Source organism: Corythoichthys intestinalis, chromosome 5 (assembly GCF_030265065.1).
Source record: "Corythoichthys intestinalis isolate RoL2023-P3 chromosome 5, ASM3026506v1, whole genome shotgun sequence".
NCBI classification, from domain to species: Eukaryota; Metazoa; Chordata; class Actinopteri; order Syngnathiformes; family Syngnathidae; genus Corythoichthys; species Corythoichthys intestinalis.
The window spans coordinates 7,248,984-7,269,259 of record NC_080399.1 but is presented as its reverse complement, the minus strand read 5'-3'; the positions used below and the strand labels follow the sequence as shown (position 1 = coordinate 7,269,259).

General features: G+C 39.1%; 1 protein-coding gene across 1 annotated transcript in view; it reads right to left on the bottom strand.

The window, feature by feature from the left end:
* LOC130915995 (zinc finger protein 536-like) overlaps window positions 1–20,276 on the bottom strand; it is a gene marked incomplete at its 5' end in the record, with an annotated part of 64,963 nt that overhangs the window by 21,551 nt on the left and 23,136 nt on the right. The window contains one exon of the mRNA XM_057836316.1: window positions 2,528–3,205. Within this exon, the coding sequence (XP_057692299.1) occupies window positions 2,528–3,205 (678 nt within the window). The remainder of the gene's footprint in view (window positions 1–2,527; window positions 3,206–20,276) is intronic.

Sequence of the window (20,276 nt, the reverse complement as noted above, 5' to 3'; positions counted from 1 at the left end):
ACGTTAATCTTATTTATTAGCGCTTAGCGCTCTTTATTAGCGCTTAGCGCTCTACTGCTTTAAGATGGCGGCTGTTTACGAACGCTGTCCAGACGCAGCCTAGTCTGTCAATATGCATCTAGTTCAACATACATGTGATCTCTATGAGACTCATCAGACACTACCTGCTACCAAACGTAGCATTGTGCGGGCTAGTATTTAGCAACGTCGGCGTCGTTTGTAGCGGTAGTTGGCTGCGGTAAGTTTTTTTTTGTTTTTTTTTTTGCTTCTTCCTCTACGCACGTGACATCAGCGCGTTGTCCCGCATTAAAAGTAGTCTGAGCAAAACGTGATGCTTAGAGCTGTCAAAATAAACGATTACTCGAGGTGAATAAAATTACTCGGATCAGTTTTTAAACTCGAGTTACTCGAGTTGCTCAAGTATTCGTTTCAGCTCTATTTTGAACACTGCAAAAACTCAAAATCCTATCAGTGGCCTATACTACGAAGCCGGTTTTCTGGCTTAGCAGGGTAACTTCGAGAGTAACTTTATCACGTGCGACGTAAGTTCGCGGCTATGCGAGACTACGAAAGGTGGATATGTTGGAACCGAGAAGTGTTGCCATGGCAACACACGCCACACGCCAAACCTGGTCGTGTCAGAGTTAGATCTTGCTTAACATCATGATTCCAATTAACCACGCTCTATTTAAACAGCACTCCTCCGCAGACGTGTCCTCCTGACAATGACAGCGTACTTGGACGACCCATACGACATTGGCGCGCGGATTGTGAGGGGCTCTCTCCGGAGGGCACGGGTATTTCGGGACCGCCAGAATCCGCTGGCGTACCCGGAAGATGTTCTCCATGAAAGATATAGATTTTCAGCTGAGGGAATTCTTTACCTGTGCCAACTGATCTAGGCAGACGTCACTAATGTAACCCGCCGAGTCAGGCCCTCACAACCGCGCAGATTGTGTGTGCCTGTCCGTGCGCTCTTTCGCCAGGGACACTATATGTATTCCATCGGTGATGCTGAATATCTGCGTAAGAACACTGGATGCCGTGCGATTCGGAGTGGGGTATGGAAACGCTTCAAATTGATGCATTTATAATAATCATAGAAATATGTAGACTATTTAAACATTGAGAAAACTTGCGTTTTTTTCTGCCAACTCGAGGAGATTAAATTAAATGTCAAATCCACTGATAGGACAGACGGACAAATATAAAAGTTTATTGAATATGCATTCTTGTTTAACTGTGAAAAATCGTTACAAAAGACGGGCTTTTATTTACGCAACAACGCATGGCATCCCCGCATTTCCTTGTTCTCCTGAGTCCTCACAAATATGACATAATTTTTTTTTTTGGGGGGGGGGGGGGGGGGGGGGTTGTCGGGCTCGGGCCTGCAAATCAAGTTTATTGATTGGACTCGGCTCGGGTCGGGCTGGATTTTTTAGGTCCAAACTAAAAAAAAGAACATACGTATTCGTACAGTCAAGGGGACTAAACATACAATCATCCTGTTTCGTGTGGTGATGCGTGACAATTATTTCTTACTGTTAATGTCCCAAATCTTATTTTATTGTCCAGACAGCAGGCTTTATTTCTTTTCATGGACATATGTAAACTGGCATATTGACGCATTCACAAATCACACGATCTGTAAATTCGCTGTCAACAGACCCGTTGCGCTCTACTCGTCGAAGCGGTGTTGGATTTCGCGGTGAGGGTGGATTTTAATTCCTCATAATTCCGCATGATCATCGCGCATTCCTCCTCCGTGAAGTAAGGTGCCCGTGCCGTCGTCACAAGTAGTGTTTGACTCTGGTCACCCCCCCCTTTTATGTGAACGCGCAGTAACTCTGACTGGGTTGACACAGGTTCGACTAATCAACCTCATAATCAGCGTCGTAGCACTGATTGACCACAAACTAGACAACCAGGTTTTGTCAACTCCGGTTACCCGATGGTAAACTGGATTACTTCTGGGGAGGTTGAACTCGGTTCGTAGTATAGGCCACAGGACTTACAGTTTAGACTAACTTAAAACTTAACTAGAACTTAAAAATGGCTTGACACAAATAGAAATTCAATTGAAACACGTGGGGAAAAAATCTTTTCAGTGATGTGTGTTATCAAGCGTAACGGCATTTTCAGGTATATGTATATTTTTTTAATAAGATCTAAAGGTTTTTGAGTGAAAGCAGTGAATTAGTCTTTTTTTTTTAATTCTAGTTGCATCTGAGATGCAATTGTTGGCTGTTTTCAACAATATACATCGAAAATAAAGACATTGATTGACTGAAAATGGTTCAAGATTAGATGAAATGTCTTGTTTTCTCATGTATATTTATAATTGCTCTTCACCTAAAAATATATTTGTTTTATCCGATTACTCGATTAATCGATAGAATTTTCAGTCGATTACTCGATTACTAAAATATTCGATAGCTGCAGCCCTAATCACGATATATCACCATTTCGACATTTTGTCACACTCCTAGAGTAAACTGATATTGGATGACTTCTCGCACATGCTTACCGGATGCCAGATTGATGTTGCCTACACCGTTGATTGTGTTCCTTTGGGCCTCGCTTCGGCTCTTCTGCGCGCTGAGGAGCGAAAGCAGGCCAGCTTGCTCGTAGGGCTTGATCTGATCTGGAACCGGGTTCTCAGATGAAGACGTACTGGTTTCCGCCGGGGCCCACCGACCCGTCTCGTCCCGTTGACCGTCTTTCGGCATCTTCCACGCAATGGCTTCTTCATCTTTGTCGTCATCTTCAAGGCTTTTTCTGTCAACTTCACTTTCAAGGCCAGTTGAGCCGAAATTCTGTTGATCTTTCATCCCCAGAAGGTCACACTTGTACGCGGCTTTTGCGCCGAGCTCACCCGAGTAACTCTGGTTGAGCCCGTTGCTGAAGACGCTGGACATTTGGACCAGTAGAGCAGGAGACAAAGTGGAATGAGAGGAAATGGACAAGTCTAAAGGCTCGTACTGGGACTTGCTAGCATTCGCAGGAGGACTTTCACTGGACGAATTCTTGTCAGGGATAGGCAGTTCTCTGAAGGCTCCGTCTCCCCCGGATCGGGACTTCAACTTGGAATTTGGGCTGGAGCTTCCGCTACGTGGAGATGATTGGTCCCCGCCGTTCTGCCAGTGCGGGAAGTGGTAGCGATCCAGTTGGAAACCAATCGCAGGGTAGTCGTAGACGTTGTCACCTAATGCACACAAGAACAGCAAACGCATAATCAAATTGCGGGTGCGTGGAAAGCGTTTTGTCGCGACAAAGGCACGCGACTATTCTCGGCGTGAAAAATGTTGCAATCCCACACCGGGTTGCTTTGAATGATTTAAGCGCTGGCCCGCAGTAAATCATGCTTGTAATCAGCTTTCAGCTCCAGTGATCCATCATTTTACAGTACGGATGCCACCGCCGTGTGCAATAAATACAGCCAAAGATGTTAACACTAAACAAGATTCCTACAGAAATAATAAAAGAGGGAAATTGTAAAAGAGGGAGAGAGAAAATGGAGGGATGGCAGGGAATTACTATGCTTCAGCGCCGTTGACGGCGATACACGTCCAATCAGTGACATTCAATCGTAGTATTAGTGTTGCCAGCACATATTTTGCAATGGGCAATAATACAGTGTCCTCCATAATTATTGGCACCCCTGAAAAAGATGTGTTTTTTTAGCTTCTAATATTTTTTTAATTCAAATAATATGGGACCTTAATGGGGAAAAAAGAGAAAAATCCAACCTTCAATACAAGTGCATTCATTCAGTGGGGAAAAAATCCCACATAAAGAAAAAATATATGACATCAAATAATGTGTGTCACAATTATTAGCTCCCCTGGTGTTAATACTTTGTACAACCCCCTTTTGCCAACAAAACAAGGTCTGGGGACTGAGATGGCCATGGGAGGAGCTTGATTTTGTGTCTGGTGAACCATTTCTGTGTAGATTTGGCCATATATTTAGGGTCATTGTCTTGCTGAAAGACCCAGTGATGACTCATCTTCAGCTTTCGGGCAGAGGGCAACAGATTTTGATTTAAAATGTCCTGGTATTTCAAAGCATTCATGATGCCATGCACCCTAACAAGGTTCCCAGGGCCTTTGGAAGCGAAACAGCCCCACAGTATCACTGACCCACAGCAAGTGAGCGTTTCACTGTGTACTGTCATTTAAATCTCTCTGAGCGGGGCATCTGCGTTAATTGCGTCAAATATTTTAACGTGATTAATTTAAAAAATTAATTAACGCCCGTTAACGCGATAATTTTGACAGCCCTAATATATATATATATATATATATATATATATATATATATATATATATATATACACACACACATCTAAATATATATATATATATAGATGTATATATTTATGAACCAAAAAAATTGGAAGAAAAGGCACACTGCTGTCACAATTAATCGATGTGTATATATATATATATATATATATATATATATATATATATATATATTAGGGCTGTCAAAATTATCGCGTTAATGCGCGGTAATTAATTTTTTTAATTAATCACGTTAAAATATTTGATGTGTCTAACAGCGAACTCTTGTGGTCGCTTTGCGACATGGTTTGTTTTCTTGCCAGTTCAATATGGCTGCACGACGTCTCGGGCTGACGCCTACGTTGTAATGTTGTGCTTATATGATCCTTGGACAAGATTTGTCCGTAAGTATGGTTGTTGTAAATAATGCACATATTATGTTATTAAGGGAAATGGTATATTTTTTGTATGAGACGCTTTTTGTTTATGTTTTGTGAACCTGTATAGCGTGCTCAGCTAACGTTGTTGCTAATGCAATGCTTGTGTACTTTTTTTTGTAGTTTTACGACGGTCTAAAGAGGACAATGGTTTGAGGCCATTTTATTAATAAATCAGATGAAAAAGAAAGAAGTCTGATTATTATGGCGTCGTTCACTAGCTGTCTAGCTTTGGAAAAAGTAGACGCTTCGGAGTGAGGACAGCATAGACAGATTTAAATGACAGTAGAGTGAAATGCCCACTACAGTCCATGGACAAATCTTGTCCATGGATCATATAAGCACAACATTACAACGTAGGCGTCAGCCCGAGAGGTCGTGCAGCCATATTGAACTGGCAAAAAAACAATAAACCATGTCGCAAAGCGACCACAAGAGTTCGCTGTTAGACCGTACAAAAAGCCTTGCTGTAAAACTTACCAAAAGGCAGAATACTGTCTGAGCGGGACATATGCGTTAATTGCGTCAAATATTTTAACGTGATTAATTTTAAAAATTAATTACTGCCCGTTAACGCGATAATTTTGACAGCCCTAATATTTATATATATTTCTGTCTCCATCCATGTACCCGTTTATAAAGCGCACCATGATTTTACAAGTTTTTTTTGGGGAAAAATGTGCGCGTTATATTCGGGAAATTACAGTATCAAAATTATTATAACTTGTCATTCTTAAAAGATAAATGTAAGTACAAGTCTTTCTATCCGTAGATACCTTTCTAAGAAAGAATGTTTATAATATGAATTCCATCTTGTGGATTTATTGTTATAATAAACAAATACAGTACTTATGTACAGTATGTTGAATGTATACACCATCTTTCCATTCCAACAATAATTTACAAAAATATGGCATATTTTAGAGATGGTTTGAATTGCGATTAATTACGATTAATTAATTTTTAAGCTGTGATTAACTCGATAAAAAATTTTAATCGTTTAACAGCCCTAATATATAGACGAAAATACATGTACTTGTAGTACACGTACATATGATTGTGGCTTGAGTACACGCAAATACACATACCTGTAGTACAAGTACATGTAGGTACACACACTTATCATACTTGTAGTACAGGTGAACGATATGTACGCATATCCTTGTCTTATTTCTGCAACCTTAGTTGACGAAGCCTACAGAGGTCTTGTAAATGGCTGATTGGTGGAGGGTGGGCAGGACCAGTGGAGAACTTAGCAATTTTGGGGCCTAAGGCGAACATATCCAGGGGCCCTCTTCATGGGTCAGGGGCTAAAAAGGTGAGAAAGGTGTGGAGGAAATATGTTCCGGTACACTAGGGCTGTCCTAAATGACAAATTTTCTCCTGATTAGTCAGCCGACTAGTTTTACGATTAGTCGACTAATCTAATCATTTTCTTTTTTTTTTTACTAATTTGGCAATGAAATTTTTGTTGACGCTTATTAATTCACAAAACCATTTTGGAACACTTAAATTCTTCATTAAAGTACAAATAATCATGTAAATAACAATAATTAATCACAAATAAACAATGAGGTTAAATGCTGATAGCATTTACAAGTGCAAAAGAATGGAAAGTAAACAGATTCAAAACTCTGACTTTGCCTTTCCAACATTATTCAAAACAATTATTTAAAAAAAATTCTAGCATTATTATTATAGTATACTACTATATATAATAGTAGTATAATAATTATAATAATTGTTCATTGCCAATCATATTTAAGCTATAGGCTATTCTTAGTGTAGAATCTGTATTCTGTAGTATTTACTCAACATATTATAATATTAATTCTGAAGTATGTGGGATTAACTCCAGAAAGCGTTATTCATATGATGAACATGACATGCTTTTATTTTGAAATGTTCACCAGAGGTACGTTCGCTAAACCACTAACCGAAAGCTTTACACACCGTAAAAAAACATTCTTCGTTATTGCTTGTGGTGTCACTAACAGATTTAATTTTTTTTCGTTAGCAAATGCTGTTAACCAGCTGTTGAGTGTTGTTGTATGACTGATTCGAACTGTACTGCATTACTTCGCCACAGGGTGTGCTGTCGTGTATTTTATATTCGGTGTGAAGAAGAAAGTTAAAAGAGGCATTAGCGGCCTGTTCTCAACTTCTCCCTCACTGCACTTTGGCTCTCATGGAGAGCACGTTTGCTCATGTGTTTGAAATACACGATAGCCGACGTGCAAAGTAGCAGGTGAGCTGTAAAATTAGCGAACTTAGTAACGTGAAAAACGCGGGAGAGCTAAGTGAAGCTAACGAACAGCTAAGCGATGCTAAACGTTGCTAAATGAAGCTAAGCGACTGATACTCAGTCCATCGTCGTGGAACAGTACATTGTAGTGCGTGTGTGTGGGGTAGAGATTATATAAATGTCGCATTATAATGGCTTTCTTTTTTGTTTTGTTATTTATTTGTTTGGTATGCTGACATAATTAAACATGACGAATAGTTGGGGGTGCTGCTGGCTCCGGTGGCCCAAGCTCTTGCTCGTTGGGGTAAGGGCAGCTGGTTTGGGGCCCCTACTGGTTGGGGGCCTAAGGCAATCACCTACTTCGCCTGAATAGTAGATCCGCCTATGGGCAGGATATCCGTTGTAACACACAGAATCAAAACAATAATAACTAAAATGAGCGTAGCAGTGACTTTTAAAATGGGAAAATATTGGCTTAACCATTTAGAACTATGTTAGAAATATTTCCCAAAAACATGTTTCTGGTCTATAAAAAAATTATACTGTAAAATTTATATCTCTGCTGTCACTTCACTCGTTCACTATGACTGACGCTGCTAGATGCCGTTTATTCGCTTCTCCCTGTCAAAATGGATTGGATGACTACGGCCGTCAACAGCCGCCAATGACTCATACCTACCTCAATTCCTCTTTCCCAAAATGTTTATTAATACAGATTTTTCTCCCCTTTTGATCCGTTTCAACTTTTAATTACAGCAAATTCCTAGCGTCTCCTTCTTGTGTTTACCTCTAGCGTAATCCCGGTAATGATCCCCGAAACAGCCTCCAGGGTTAAACACACTCGCCTGCGAGCGTTTGGAATAAGAGACAGTCGTCCTCGTACTGTCTTTAAACAGCCCAGCTGTTTGGCTGCCATTCCAATTACAGTAAAAGTCATCCAACGCCATTAAGCCACAAATATTGGCAGTTTATTGCCCAACACTCTCTTGGCATTTGAAGGTCAGGCCATACATTATACTGTGTCTTTTAGGGATGCGTCTGGGATAGGCAGATAAACCCACCACCATTAATTTAATTCCATGCATATTGATGCCTTATTGTTCTTCTTTAATGGACTAATATCTGAGTTACAACAGTGATTCATCCCCGCCAGAGAAATATCAATTTCATACACCTCGAGATGTGACCCTGAGGTAATTCTCCACATCTAATGATCTCAAGTCGGCGCTCCACTTTGTTTCCAACTTTAATAGAAAAACCACAATTGTGCAGTGAACGGTAGTAAAAGGGCTTTTCTTTTTTTTTAATGTTTGGAATGTAGAAATCCATAAAATATCAACGTCCTTGAACAAAAGTCGTTCTTCTTTGTGCTGTGAATACACACTCGCGCGCTTGATATTAATACACCTGCAATGTCTAATAAACATCAAAATTAGACTCTAACGTGCTAAACTAGGCAACAAAATTGGAAGAAAAGGCACGCTGCTGTCACAATTAATCGATTAATTGACAACTAATTGATCGTCAACAAAAACTAATGGATGAGCGAATGAAAGATGGTTGACCTAAAAATTAATTCTCTTTTTTAAAGGGTATGACAACACCTGGGGAAATGCTAATATTCCATCATTTATCCATAAACGCATGCCTTTTGGATTCATATCATGCCACTTTGTGTAATTACACACAACACCAAGAAAATTATAGAAATTTGGATCGATTGTCAAGCTAAACGGACCCACCCACGAGATCCCGGAAATCTAGCATATTGTGTGCGTGACGTCACTACAAGGAAACAACCGGCTTAGTGCTTAGTACTGAATGGCGGCGATGATAGCGGACAATTTTATTTCTAGTTGCAGCGACAAATCCGACGTAACGAACATTCTTCTAATAGTGACGAAGAGAGTTATGAACCTTTCTTTGGTGTTTTGGGTTATCAATTTGAGCCCAAAAGAAAGCCAATGCAGCCTAATGAAAGGATCATTGAGAGGAGCAATCACACTGATGAAACACCGGCAACATCGTGTGGGAAACACCGAATGCTTTGTTGTGCATTTCTTTTTGTGAAGCTGATACACCGTGACCGCAAAATAATGTAATGTATAGAATAATTATCATTTATAGTGCTATCATAGGTTTTCACTCTGCCAACAGACACAAATATGAATGGGATTCGAGGATTTGTTCTATATATTTTACGAGCGATAATTTATACATGTGTCCAGTCCTATATCCAATGTGTGATATGTTTTTATTATAAGAGTACTCACTCTGGCCATTTCGAGCTTGGCTGCTCCGCTCCTTTGGTTAGCCTGGGGTGGTCTCATCAGAGCCAGTCGTCCTCTTTCTTGATATCTCGGGACATTTAGGTGGCTGCGCGTGTATGGTGGCTGCTTTCATCAGCAATTTCTTAGCAAAACCTGATTCGATTTGTCCATAGTTCGAATAGCTTTCAGGTGTAAAATGCGCACCACTCAAAACCGTGCTGGTGTTGTGCCGAAAAATAGCCGCCCCGCGTGAAGTGTCCCCCCCCTGACGGGAACACTTATTTATAACTAAAGATGCACCGATACCGATACCAGTATCGGCAGGGGGCGCCGATCCGGCCCGAAATGGTTGTATCGGTATCGGCGAGTACCAACAAAGATGGCGCCGATACCATTTACCGGTCCATTATTATAACATTTGACCACAGCCTTTTTCTCCTCCTGGCGCTCACTACACTCTGTCTCTGTGTTGTGTGATGACACGTGAACACCAAGCAGCTATCGCTATTGGCCTGCTCCAGACCAATGAGAGCGGGCCAATAGCCACTCCTGACCAATCAAAAGGGGGCTTTTTCATATGGACGAAAAACAAACCAGGAAATATGGCGGCGCCGCGGCGGTCGGGAAATATTTCCAAATAGAAATCCAGTCGATTAAAATCAATGGCTGCATGCAAGATTTGCTGAACTGAAAGTTTGGAGATGTGGAGTTAAATCGGCCGGTTTCAATACCTCGAACTTGATAAAACATTTGAAGACGAAACGTGAACGAACACAACGAGTTTGAGCCTGCAAGAGCAGGACTGCTATCCAGAGGAAGAAGGCCGCTGGACCGGAGCAACAATCTCTGGTCAGTTCACTTCGTCTACTTTACTTATTTTGTCTTTTACTGAAAGAAATGCTGCAGTAATTTAGGAAGTGTTTCCAAAGTATTGTTGCCCCCTTTCAGAAATCGAAATAAGGGTCTCCCACCTCCCGAAAAAAAGGAGAGACGGGATGCTGTGGTCAATTTATTCTTACTTATAATTGTTAGCGTCCGCAAATGCGGAACCAAGGTTGAACCTCAAAGCAGACAACAAGCGGGGGATACATAAAAGGGTTTAATGATTGCACACAAAAAATAACACGCGATCGCAGGACAGTAGAAATAACAAAAGGAGTCCGTGACAGCAGGTCGACGGACAAACTAAGACGATAGGCAGCGGTTACAAACGAGAGCAGCACACTAACAGAAAACCCAATGCAGGGGCATAACAAGCAAATGTAGCGAGATTATTGTGCCAGATGTCAAATAGCGACCAGCAAGGCAAATATCTCGGCAGCCTTCTCTGAGATCACCCGTGCTTAAATGCTGCGTTGATGAGCCTGCATTGGATTCAAGTGCCACGCCCCCACGTCCAGCAACAAAACACAATCTATCCAGCAGCAGAATGTGACAATAATTTCATGAAAGTTGCACAGTTTGGACTTTGAGAGGTTTAAAACAGTTTATTCAGTTCATTCAGAGTTTATTATTATGAATTGATTTTTACTTTCTTACTGTTGGGCTAGTATTATACATGTTTTATTAATTTCACAAATTTAGCACTATTTTGGCCATTGAGAGCCAAAGGTTTATTCAACTATTGTCTACTAGGGTTTAGTGTACTTTTTCCTATTTTGCAAAGGTAAGCAACAGCCTGACAAAGCCTTGATAGCAATGATTTCACATCCAATTATGTAGCTCTTTGGAAAAAAAAAAAAATAAGAAAAAAAAAAAAAATATATATATATATATATATATATATACAGGGTGGTATCGGTATGGTATCGGTATCGGCCGATACTGCACAGCCAGGTATCGGTATCGGGGCCAAAAAATGGTATCGGTGCAACACTATTTATAACGCTTTATTGAGATGGAAACATCAAATGTTTTAATGGACGCATTACAGTAATGGATTTACGACTGTAAAATCAGTTTTAAATAAATAAATTACACAAAATACAAGTACTGTATTTTAGTAACAAATGGTGGACTGGGCCACATAACCATCTTTGAACAGAAATGTATTAGTCTACAAGTTTTCACGACCATATCCCAATGACAATCACACAGGTATGACATTTATTAGTTCAAGCAGAGTAAAATAAAACATATTCACGGTACAAGAAAATCGATTCCATGGCCATTAATTGGTTAAAAAAAAAAGCTGTACGAGTGACGTGTGGGCCCTCAATAATAAAATAAACAAACACATAAATAAATAAAAAAAATAAAAAAAACGCTCAATAAAGCGTTATAAATAAGCGTTCCTGTCAGGGGGGACATTTCATGCGGGGCGGCTATTTATCGGCACAACACCGGGCTGGGTCTGCAAAATTAGCCCTCTTAGCACGGACGAACTTTACTCATTGTCTGCGTTGTCCAGCTCTTTTTCTCGCATTCGGGAACTCATGGGTACTACATTGCGACAAATGGCTATTTGTACACCACATAGCATGACAGGTTTGAACCATTTTAGCGATTTTTTGATAAAACACGAAAGCAACTCTCTCGTCGCCAAACAACGATGGCACCTGCTTCGACCTGTTGTTTCCTTGTTGTGACGTCTCCACCCCATTCGGCTGTTTCCACAATACTTTCGGAAATGTTCGTAATTTTCGATCTATTTTCGATAACTGCTCATGAATGCGATTAATTTTTTTGTTAACTTTATTAATATTTGTTATCTTGCCACGTAACGGTTCTATTGATATCTCACAGCCCCTTAGTGTTTTAATACCCTTTAAGCTTCTTCATAGCAACTATTAATTATTTTTTTTTAATTTTCTGATTTACATTTTTTTTCATCATGTTTTATTTAAAAAACAATCGGGAGAAAATTGTAAATATTCTCTTATTTTGTATATGTATATATATATTTTTTTTAATTTAAATTAAAGAAACTAATATGGGGCAAAACGGTACATGTATAATTTTTTTAAGTAAAAAATATTCATTTAAAAATGTTAATAAGGAAAACAATCCATAAAATAATCTTTAATTTTATTACATTTTTATTTTACACAGAAAGATAATGATTTACTTTCAGCAATGACGTAGAGGGCCTTGATACCTTATTGTTAGTGCTGCAACGATTAATTGATTAACTTCGATTCGAAAAAGGCTTCGAATCAAATTTTGCTGCTTCGAGGATTCCTTTAATTAGAGTAGCGTTGTAATGGTTTGTTTTGAAAGTGTTTGCATTTAGTTTTATTTATTTGGGTGGATACACTGCCCTCTAGTGGAAACACTGAATATGGCATAAATCATTCAAAATGGCTGAATCCAGCTGCTTCCTGTTTAGACCAACATGAGGTAAGTTTTTCTTTGAGCTATAATGTTTTTTATGCATTCGTAATTTAGTTTATAGGTAACGGGCAAGGTTTCCCCTTCCCATAAAAGATTGTGGCGCACCACCACTCCAAAATAAAAGCTGCTACGCCTTGCAAATGAGGTGTTTTTTTTTTTTTCCCAGCCTAGTGTGAAGGGTTCAGCGGCAACCCATTCATTGTGTATTTTAAATCGGACCTTTCGGCGAAAGTGAGCGGTGGACAGCTGTCTTGGGCGGAACAGCAAGTTTGAATGAATTTACGCAGGCCCAAAATAGAGCCTTGTTCTATTTTCAGAGCGCCACCACGCTTACGTTAGCAACGTACTTGTTCTCCCCACTGTATATGTGCTATAGGCTGTACGCAATCACAGCTGACGAAATTTGATAAATGCTCTTTTTTTTAATGTTTTGCGAGCTCTGGGACAGTCGAAAAATGACTCTCATACCTCTCCTTGCTAACCTAAACGGTACCTCTATATGCTTTTGTGTGGAAATGTAGTTCATGAAAAACAAAAAAAATATATTATTCACCTCCTTACTCCTAGAAATAGGAAAAGTCAGTTTTTTGTTTTTTTTTTGGCAACAATAAAAAATAAACGCATTGGTGCTTGGGACGATGGTAAATGTGCTTGCCACTTTTCACTTCCTGACAGCATCTATGTCAGGCTACATTGCTCTGCCCGTTTTGTGCTTGCCATGGACCGTTCTTCACACTGGGCTGACGCTAGTGTGAAAAGGCCTTTGAGATTTAAAGATATATACAGGTACACTCACCGCCCACTTTATTAGGTACACCTGTCCAACCGCTCGTTAATACTTAATTTCTAATAAGCCAATCACATGGCGGCAACTCAGTGCATTTAGGCATGTATACATGGTTTAAGACAATCTCCTGCAGTTCAAACCGAGCATCAGTATGGGGAAGAAAGGTGATTTGAGTGACTTTGAACGTGGCATGGTTGTTGGTGCCAGAAGGGCTGGTCTGAGTATTATAGAAACTGCTGATCTACTGGGATTTTCATGCACAACCATCTCTAGGGTTTACAGAGAATGGTCTGAAAAAGAAAAAATATCCAGTGAGCGGCAGTTCTGTGGGCGGAATTGCCTTGTTGATACCAGAGGTCGGAGGAGAATGGCCATACTGGTTCGAGCTGATAGAAAGGCAACAGTGACTCAAATAACCACCCGTTACAACCAAGGTAGGCAGAAGAGCATCTTTGAACGCAGAGTACGTCAAACTTTGAGGCAGATGGGCTACAGCGGCAGAAGACCACGCCGGGTGCCACTCCTTTCAGCTAAGAACAGGAAACTGAGGCTACAATTTGCACAAGCTCATCGAAATTGGACAATAGAAGATTGGAAAAATGTTGCCTGGTCTGATGAGTCTCGATTTCTGCTGCAACATTCGGATGGTAGGGTCAGAATTTGGCGTCAACAACATGAAAGCATGGATCCATCCTGCCTTGTATCAACGGTTCAGGCTGGTGGTGGTGGTGTGGGGAATATTTTCTTGTCACTCCTTGGTGCCAATTGAGCATCGTTGGAACGCCACAGCCTACCTGAGTATTGTTGCTGACCATGTCCATCCCTTTATGACCCTAATGTACCCAACTTCTGATGGCTACTTTCAGCAGGATAATACACCATGTCATAAAGCTGGAATCATCTCAGACTGGTTTCTTGAACATGACAATGAGTTCACTGTACTCAAATAGCCTCCACAGTCACCAGATCTCAATCCAATAGAGCATCTTTGGGATGTGGTGGAACGGGAGATTCGCATCATGGATGTGCAGCCGACAAATCTGCACCAACTGTGTGATGCCATCATGTCAATATGGACCAAACTCTATGAGGAATGCTTCCAGCACCTTGTTGAATCAATGCCACGAGGAATTGAGGCAGTTCTGAAGGCAAAAGGGGGTCCAACCCGTTACTAGCATGGTGTACCTAATAAAGTGACCGGTGAGTTTATAGGCCTACATATCTATATATATACACAGGGTGTTCCAATATGGTTGACCCCAGTCTAAATGCCCATTTCTCGGAAACTACTTGAGGGATCTTAATGAAACTAAATTCACTTTATGTTGAAGGTCACAAGTTTTATTGGTTAAATTTCCAAAGAAAAGTACTAATATTTGTTGGTTCTATGACAGATTTTCATAAACGCTCAATATGAGCGTCGTCTGTGACTCTGCACACGTCAAGTCGGTATTTGAGCTCGTGCCAAACTCGCTGAAATTTCTTGAAATTTTTGGTGCCAAGTCCTAATTTGTTTTGTAGTTGGTGCCTTCTTTGCAAAATTTGTAAAGAAGGCACGCTGCACTTTCGGTGACTGAGTCCGAGCATATTCTAACATGCTAAATGCTTTTTCTTTTGAAGTGAACGGCATCTCTTAACCTGAAAAGATAGAAATGCCAAACGTTACACACAAAAACTTGAAACGTTTCTACACAAGCTGTGAAAATTTGAGGTCATTCAAACGAAAATTGTCAAAATTATTGGCCTACGAAATGGGGTCAAACATTTTGGAACACACTGTATTACAAAATTCCACTAACGGGAAAGTGGCTTTAACAGTGCCACGCCTTTTTATCTCCATTAAGAGGGAAGGAAAAAAACTGCCTAATGGAACTCTTTGAGATATGTCAATTATTCTGCGGTTTAAATTACAAAACCTTAAATCTGACCTCATCTTTCAGCATCCTTGTAGCAATTTGCCTGCGACAGCAGCGTCGTAAAACAACCTTAAGACAGAAGAATCTTGCTTTTTGTGCTCTTCTCTGGACCGGTTCCATCTCTGCGATTGCCTAGTTGGCGCTAACTTAATCAGTGTAAGATTTACTTACACTGTAGGAGCTCACAATATGTGAGCAGAGTCATTTCGCAGCTTAGATTTATCAAGCAAAACTCCAATTACTGCATCATTACAAGCTGCCGCCGCTCTTGCCTGTAATAAAGTGATGCATATGCGTTATCTGACCTTACGGAGAAAGTTGTAAATAAATGTATGACCAGAATAAAAAGCAACAGACAAGCACGGAAGAGTGTTTGTGAGTCAAGTGAAGAAGAAAAAAACTGTTTGCAGGATCCTCACTTTTAAAGTAAGAATTTTAATCTTTGTTTAAGAATAATTACTTTAAAGTTAGCGCTTTATTCTAAGAATTTTCACTTTGTCCACAGAATTCTGACAATTCTCACTTTAAAGACAGAAATCGGACTTTATTTTCAGAATTCTCACTTTTACTCTCAGAATTTTGACTTTTTGGTCAGAATTCTCACTTTACACGCATAATTCTCAGTTAATTTAAGACGTCGTCTTTATTCTCAGAATGTTGTAAATTGAGAATACTGACTTTATTCCCAGAAATTTCAAGTGAAAATTCTCAAGTGATAATTCTCATAATTGTCATTTGATTCTCACTTCAACTTTATAATTCTGATGTTATCATCAGAATGCTCACTTTTATTCTCAGAATTCTGACTTTACGGTCCGAATTCTCATGTCAGAATTCCCACTTTATTCTCATAATTCTCTCCTAATTCTTAGAACTCTGTTAATGGACAATTCTAATTTTAATCCCAGAATTCTGACATTAAAATCAGAATTCTCAGGTGGGAATTTTCACTTCATTCTCATCATTCTCACGTAACTCTCACTAGTTTTAGAATTCTGATTTTAAACCACTTTCATTCTCAGAATTCACAAGTCAGAATGCTGACTTTATTCTCCTAATTTTCCCCTAGTTCCCAGAATTATACCTTTATTCTCGAAATTCTGTAAATTGAGAATTATTTATTCCCAATTCAAAGTCGTGGGGATTTTCACTTTTATTTGTAAATTCTCGCGCAATTCTCACTTAAGTTTTAAAATCCTGATTTTCAAGTCGGAATTATGACTTAATTCCCGGAATTCGCACTTTTATTCTCTGAATTTTGACTTTACAGTTAGAATGCTCAAGTAAGAATTCTCACTTTACTCTCATAATTCTCTCTTAATTCTCAGAATAATCACTTCACTCTCATAATTCTCTCTTAATTCTCACTTCACTGTCAGAATTCTGTAAATGGAGAATGCTGATACTTGAATTCTGATAGATTTATTCTCAGAATGTTCACTTTACAGTAAGAATTCTCATGTCAGAATTCTCAATTTACTCTCCTAACACTCTCCTAGTTCTCAGAATTCTCCCTTTCTTTTTCCCAGGTCAAAGGCAGTGAGTATTTTCACTTTATTCGTATGAGTCTCACATAATTCTCACATAAGTTTTAGAATTCTGATCTTCAGGTCAGAATTATTACTTTATTCTCAGAATTCTAACTATGAAGTCAGAATTCTCAAGTGATAATTTACACTTTATTCGAATAATTCTCACGTAATTCTCACCCTTGGGTTGTCGTCGAGTAAAAATGACCCGCCACTGTGTTTTGTTTGGGAGAGTATTCACACATATTGTGGCGAAGGATGTTTTGTTTGGCAGAGTATTTACACATATTGTTGCGAAGGACAAGATGTTGGTTCAAGTAATATGAAATTTGGTGTTCAAAGTTCAATTAAACTGCATGAATTGGTGTTTAGTGAAGACGGGTCAATTCAAACCGGAGGACAAAGAATGTATGAATGAGGGCAAGGAGGGGTTACGTTTTAGAAATCTCAGGGTTTTTACGTCATTCAAGTCAGAATTCTTACTTTATTCTCAGAATTCCAAATTTAGTCAGCGTACTAACTTTATTCCCAGAATTCTGACTTTATCAGCATTCTCAGAAGGGTGAATTCTGACTTTAAAGTGAGTAATCTGAGAATCAAGTGAAATTCTGAGTAGAATGACGAAAAAATTCTGACTTTAATGTCGGCTTGAGCGAGAATTATGAGAATAAAAGTGAGAAGTCTCACTTTTATTCTCAGAATTCCCCCTTTACAGTCAGAATTCTCATTTTACTCTCATAATTCTCTCATAGTTCTCAGAATTCCCCCTTTGTTCTCAGGATTCTGTACATTGAGAATTCTGACTTATCTCCCGGTCAAAGTCAGTGGGAATTTTCACTTTATTCGTAAATTTCTCGCTTAAGTTTTACAATTCTGATTTTCAGTCAGAATATTGACTTTATTCTCAGAATTCTCACTTCTATTCTCAGAATTCTGAGTCAGAATTCTCCATTTGAAATTCTCATTTTATCTCAGAATTATGACTTTAACTTTAAAATTCAAACTTTATTCTCAGAATAATGACTATGAACTCAGACTTCTTAAGTGAGAATTTCCACTTCATAACTCTAACGTAATTCTTACTCAAGTTTAAGATATCTCTGAGTTTTTACTTTATCCTAGTCAGAATTCCATCTTTAGTCAGCATACCAACTTTATCCCCAGAATTCTGACTTTATCAGCATTCTCAGAAGGGCAAATTCTGACTTTAAAGTGAGAAATCCGAGAATCAAGTGAAATTCTGAGTAGAAGAAAGAAAAAAATAATTGAAAAAAAGTAATTGATCTTTTTCTTAACACCCTATGTTATTACCCAACGCAGAGAAGATATATCAACTGGTACCACTACGCACAGTAATGGTTGCACTTCCCATTATGCATTTGGGCAGAACAGTTAAATGGCTACAGTATCATTTACTGAAAGCTCCACAAATACACTCGATGACAATATTTAGTCACAATATTAGTCACAATATACAAAGTCACGTTTATCCTTTAAGAATTACAAGTCTTTCTATCCGTGAATCCCTCTCACAGAAAGAATGTTAATAATGTAAATGCCATCTTGAGGATTTATTGTCATAATAAACAAATACAGTACTTATGTACTTTATGTTGAATGTATATATTCGTCCGAGTTTTATTCATTTTTTTCTTAATGCATTGCCAAAATGTATATGATCGGGAAAAATTATGGGGAATGATTGGAATTGAATCGGGAGCAAAAAAAAAAAAAAGCAATCGGATTGGGGAATTTCGGGATCGGCAGATACTCAAACTAAAACGATCGGGATCGGATCGGGAGCAAAAAAACATGATCGGAACAACCCTACCTACAGAATCACTTGAGGAAAAGAAAAAATATCATTTTTTTAGTTTAGTATAATTTGTGCACGAAAGGGTTGAGGTCACCGTCAGAGAAGTCAGAATTCTGAATTTAAAGTGAGAATTCTGAGAATAAATTCAGAATTATGAGAGTTAAGTCAAAATTCTGACTTTAAAATGATAATTCTCAAAACAAAGAGAAACTTCTCACTTGAAAAGTGAGAATCCTACCAACCGTTTTTTGTTATTTTTCTCCGCTGACCCTAATCCTCCTCCGTAGACAAGTGATTCATTTCTGGCTGAAATTGCCTTTAAGATTTATACGCGCGCGAGCCCATCAATGCGATCACAGCCCGGTGTCGTATATGCTTACACAGCCATTTGGCAGTTATATTGTCGACATCAAAGTCTATACAGTGTGGCTTTTTCTATACGTGTAATCAAGCACCTGAGATGCAAAACAGTCGTCGGTGGCGGGCGGCTGCTTTGGTTTAAGATGAAACAGAGTGCGAGTCGCACGCCAGACTGGTGAGAAAAACAGGGGCGCCAGATGTTCTTTGATGTTTATAATAGCATATATTATTAATATTAATTAGACCACATAGTCAATGACGCATTTGGGACGTTTCCAAGTCAATTAAGCCGCGTGGCATTCAGGGTACAGTGGAAACAATATTTCAGGGCAGGTGTTCAAAACTCCCCGGGTAAATCTTTTTATCCGCACGCTAGGAAAACAAGCATTTTGAGCTCGCGTTCAGTCTCGTATCTGCAATAATAATTAAAAAGAGGATTAAATGACAGAAGTGCGAGTGAGGCGCCCAAAAGCCAACAGGTAATCTGGCTGCTTAAAGCACCCTGACTGACATTTATTAAGAAGAGTAACACCTTTCAAATCTCATGAAAATGCAGACGAGCATTGTTGCGGCGCAGCCGAATAAAAAAAGCCGTTCATTTATTAATGAAGACGACTTTCCTAATAACCCGGGATTCTTCTGTACTGTATGAAATGATACTATTATGAAAAGAGAATTGTTTTTCTTCCACTACAACACTGAACTCAATTACTTTATTTCCTGAATAATAAACTGGCTGACTGTAGGCAGGCTGGCAAGAAGAATATTGTAATCGCATTAACGTAAATGTGAAAGTAACTCTATTGTGTCCCTTCACTCGAGAGGCAGAAATATGAAACCCGGGTTTACGTCATCCGTCGATTATGAGTCAGTCGTGTAGGAATATTGTGATTGTTGTTAATGATGTTAAAGCCGTTTTAAGTGCTAATCAAGGCTAATTCATGGACAGCGGTAATCAGGATTAATTTACAGATGTAGAGAAACAAAACTGAGCATTGATTTGTTGATTTATGGCGGAAAACACCGACAAGATTGAAAAAGCAGTTTCTGCTCTTGCACCCCTCTTTAAAATAAACTGCTGTATTTTAAGCCAAAAGAAGTGTTGTGTTTGATAGAACAATATGTCTACATGCTGCCATAGCAGATTCATGGCGCAATAAGCCCCCAAACTATTTTTAATTTGTCTGTTTTACCCCGGAAACCCCTGTTTACAGACGTCACGCAACCACTTTTGTTTCAACCCAGCCATAAAACAAAGGTAATTAACTAGGGTTGTTCCGATCATGTTTTTTTGCTC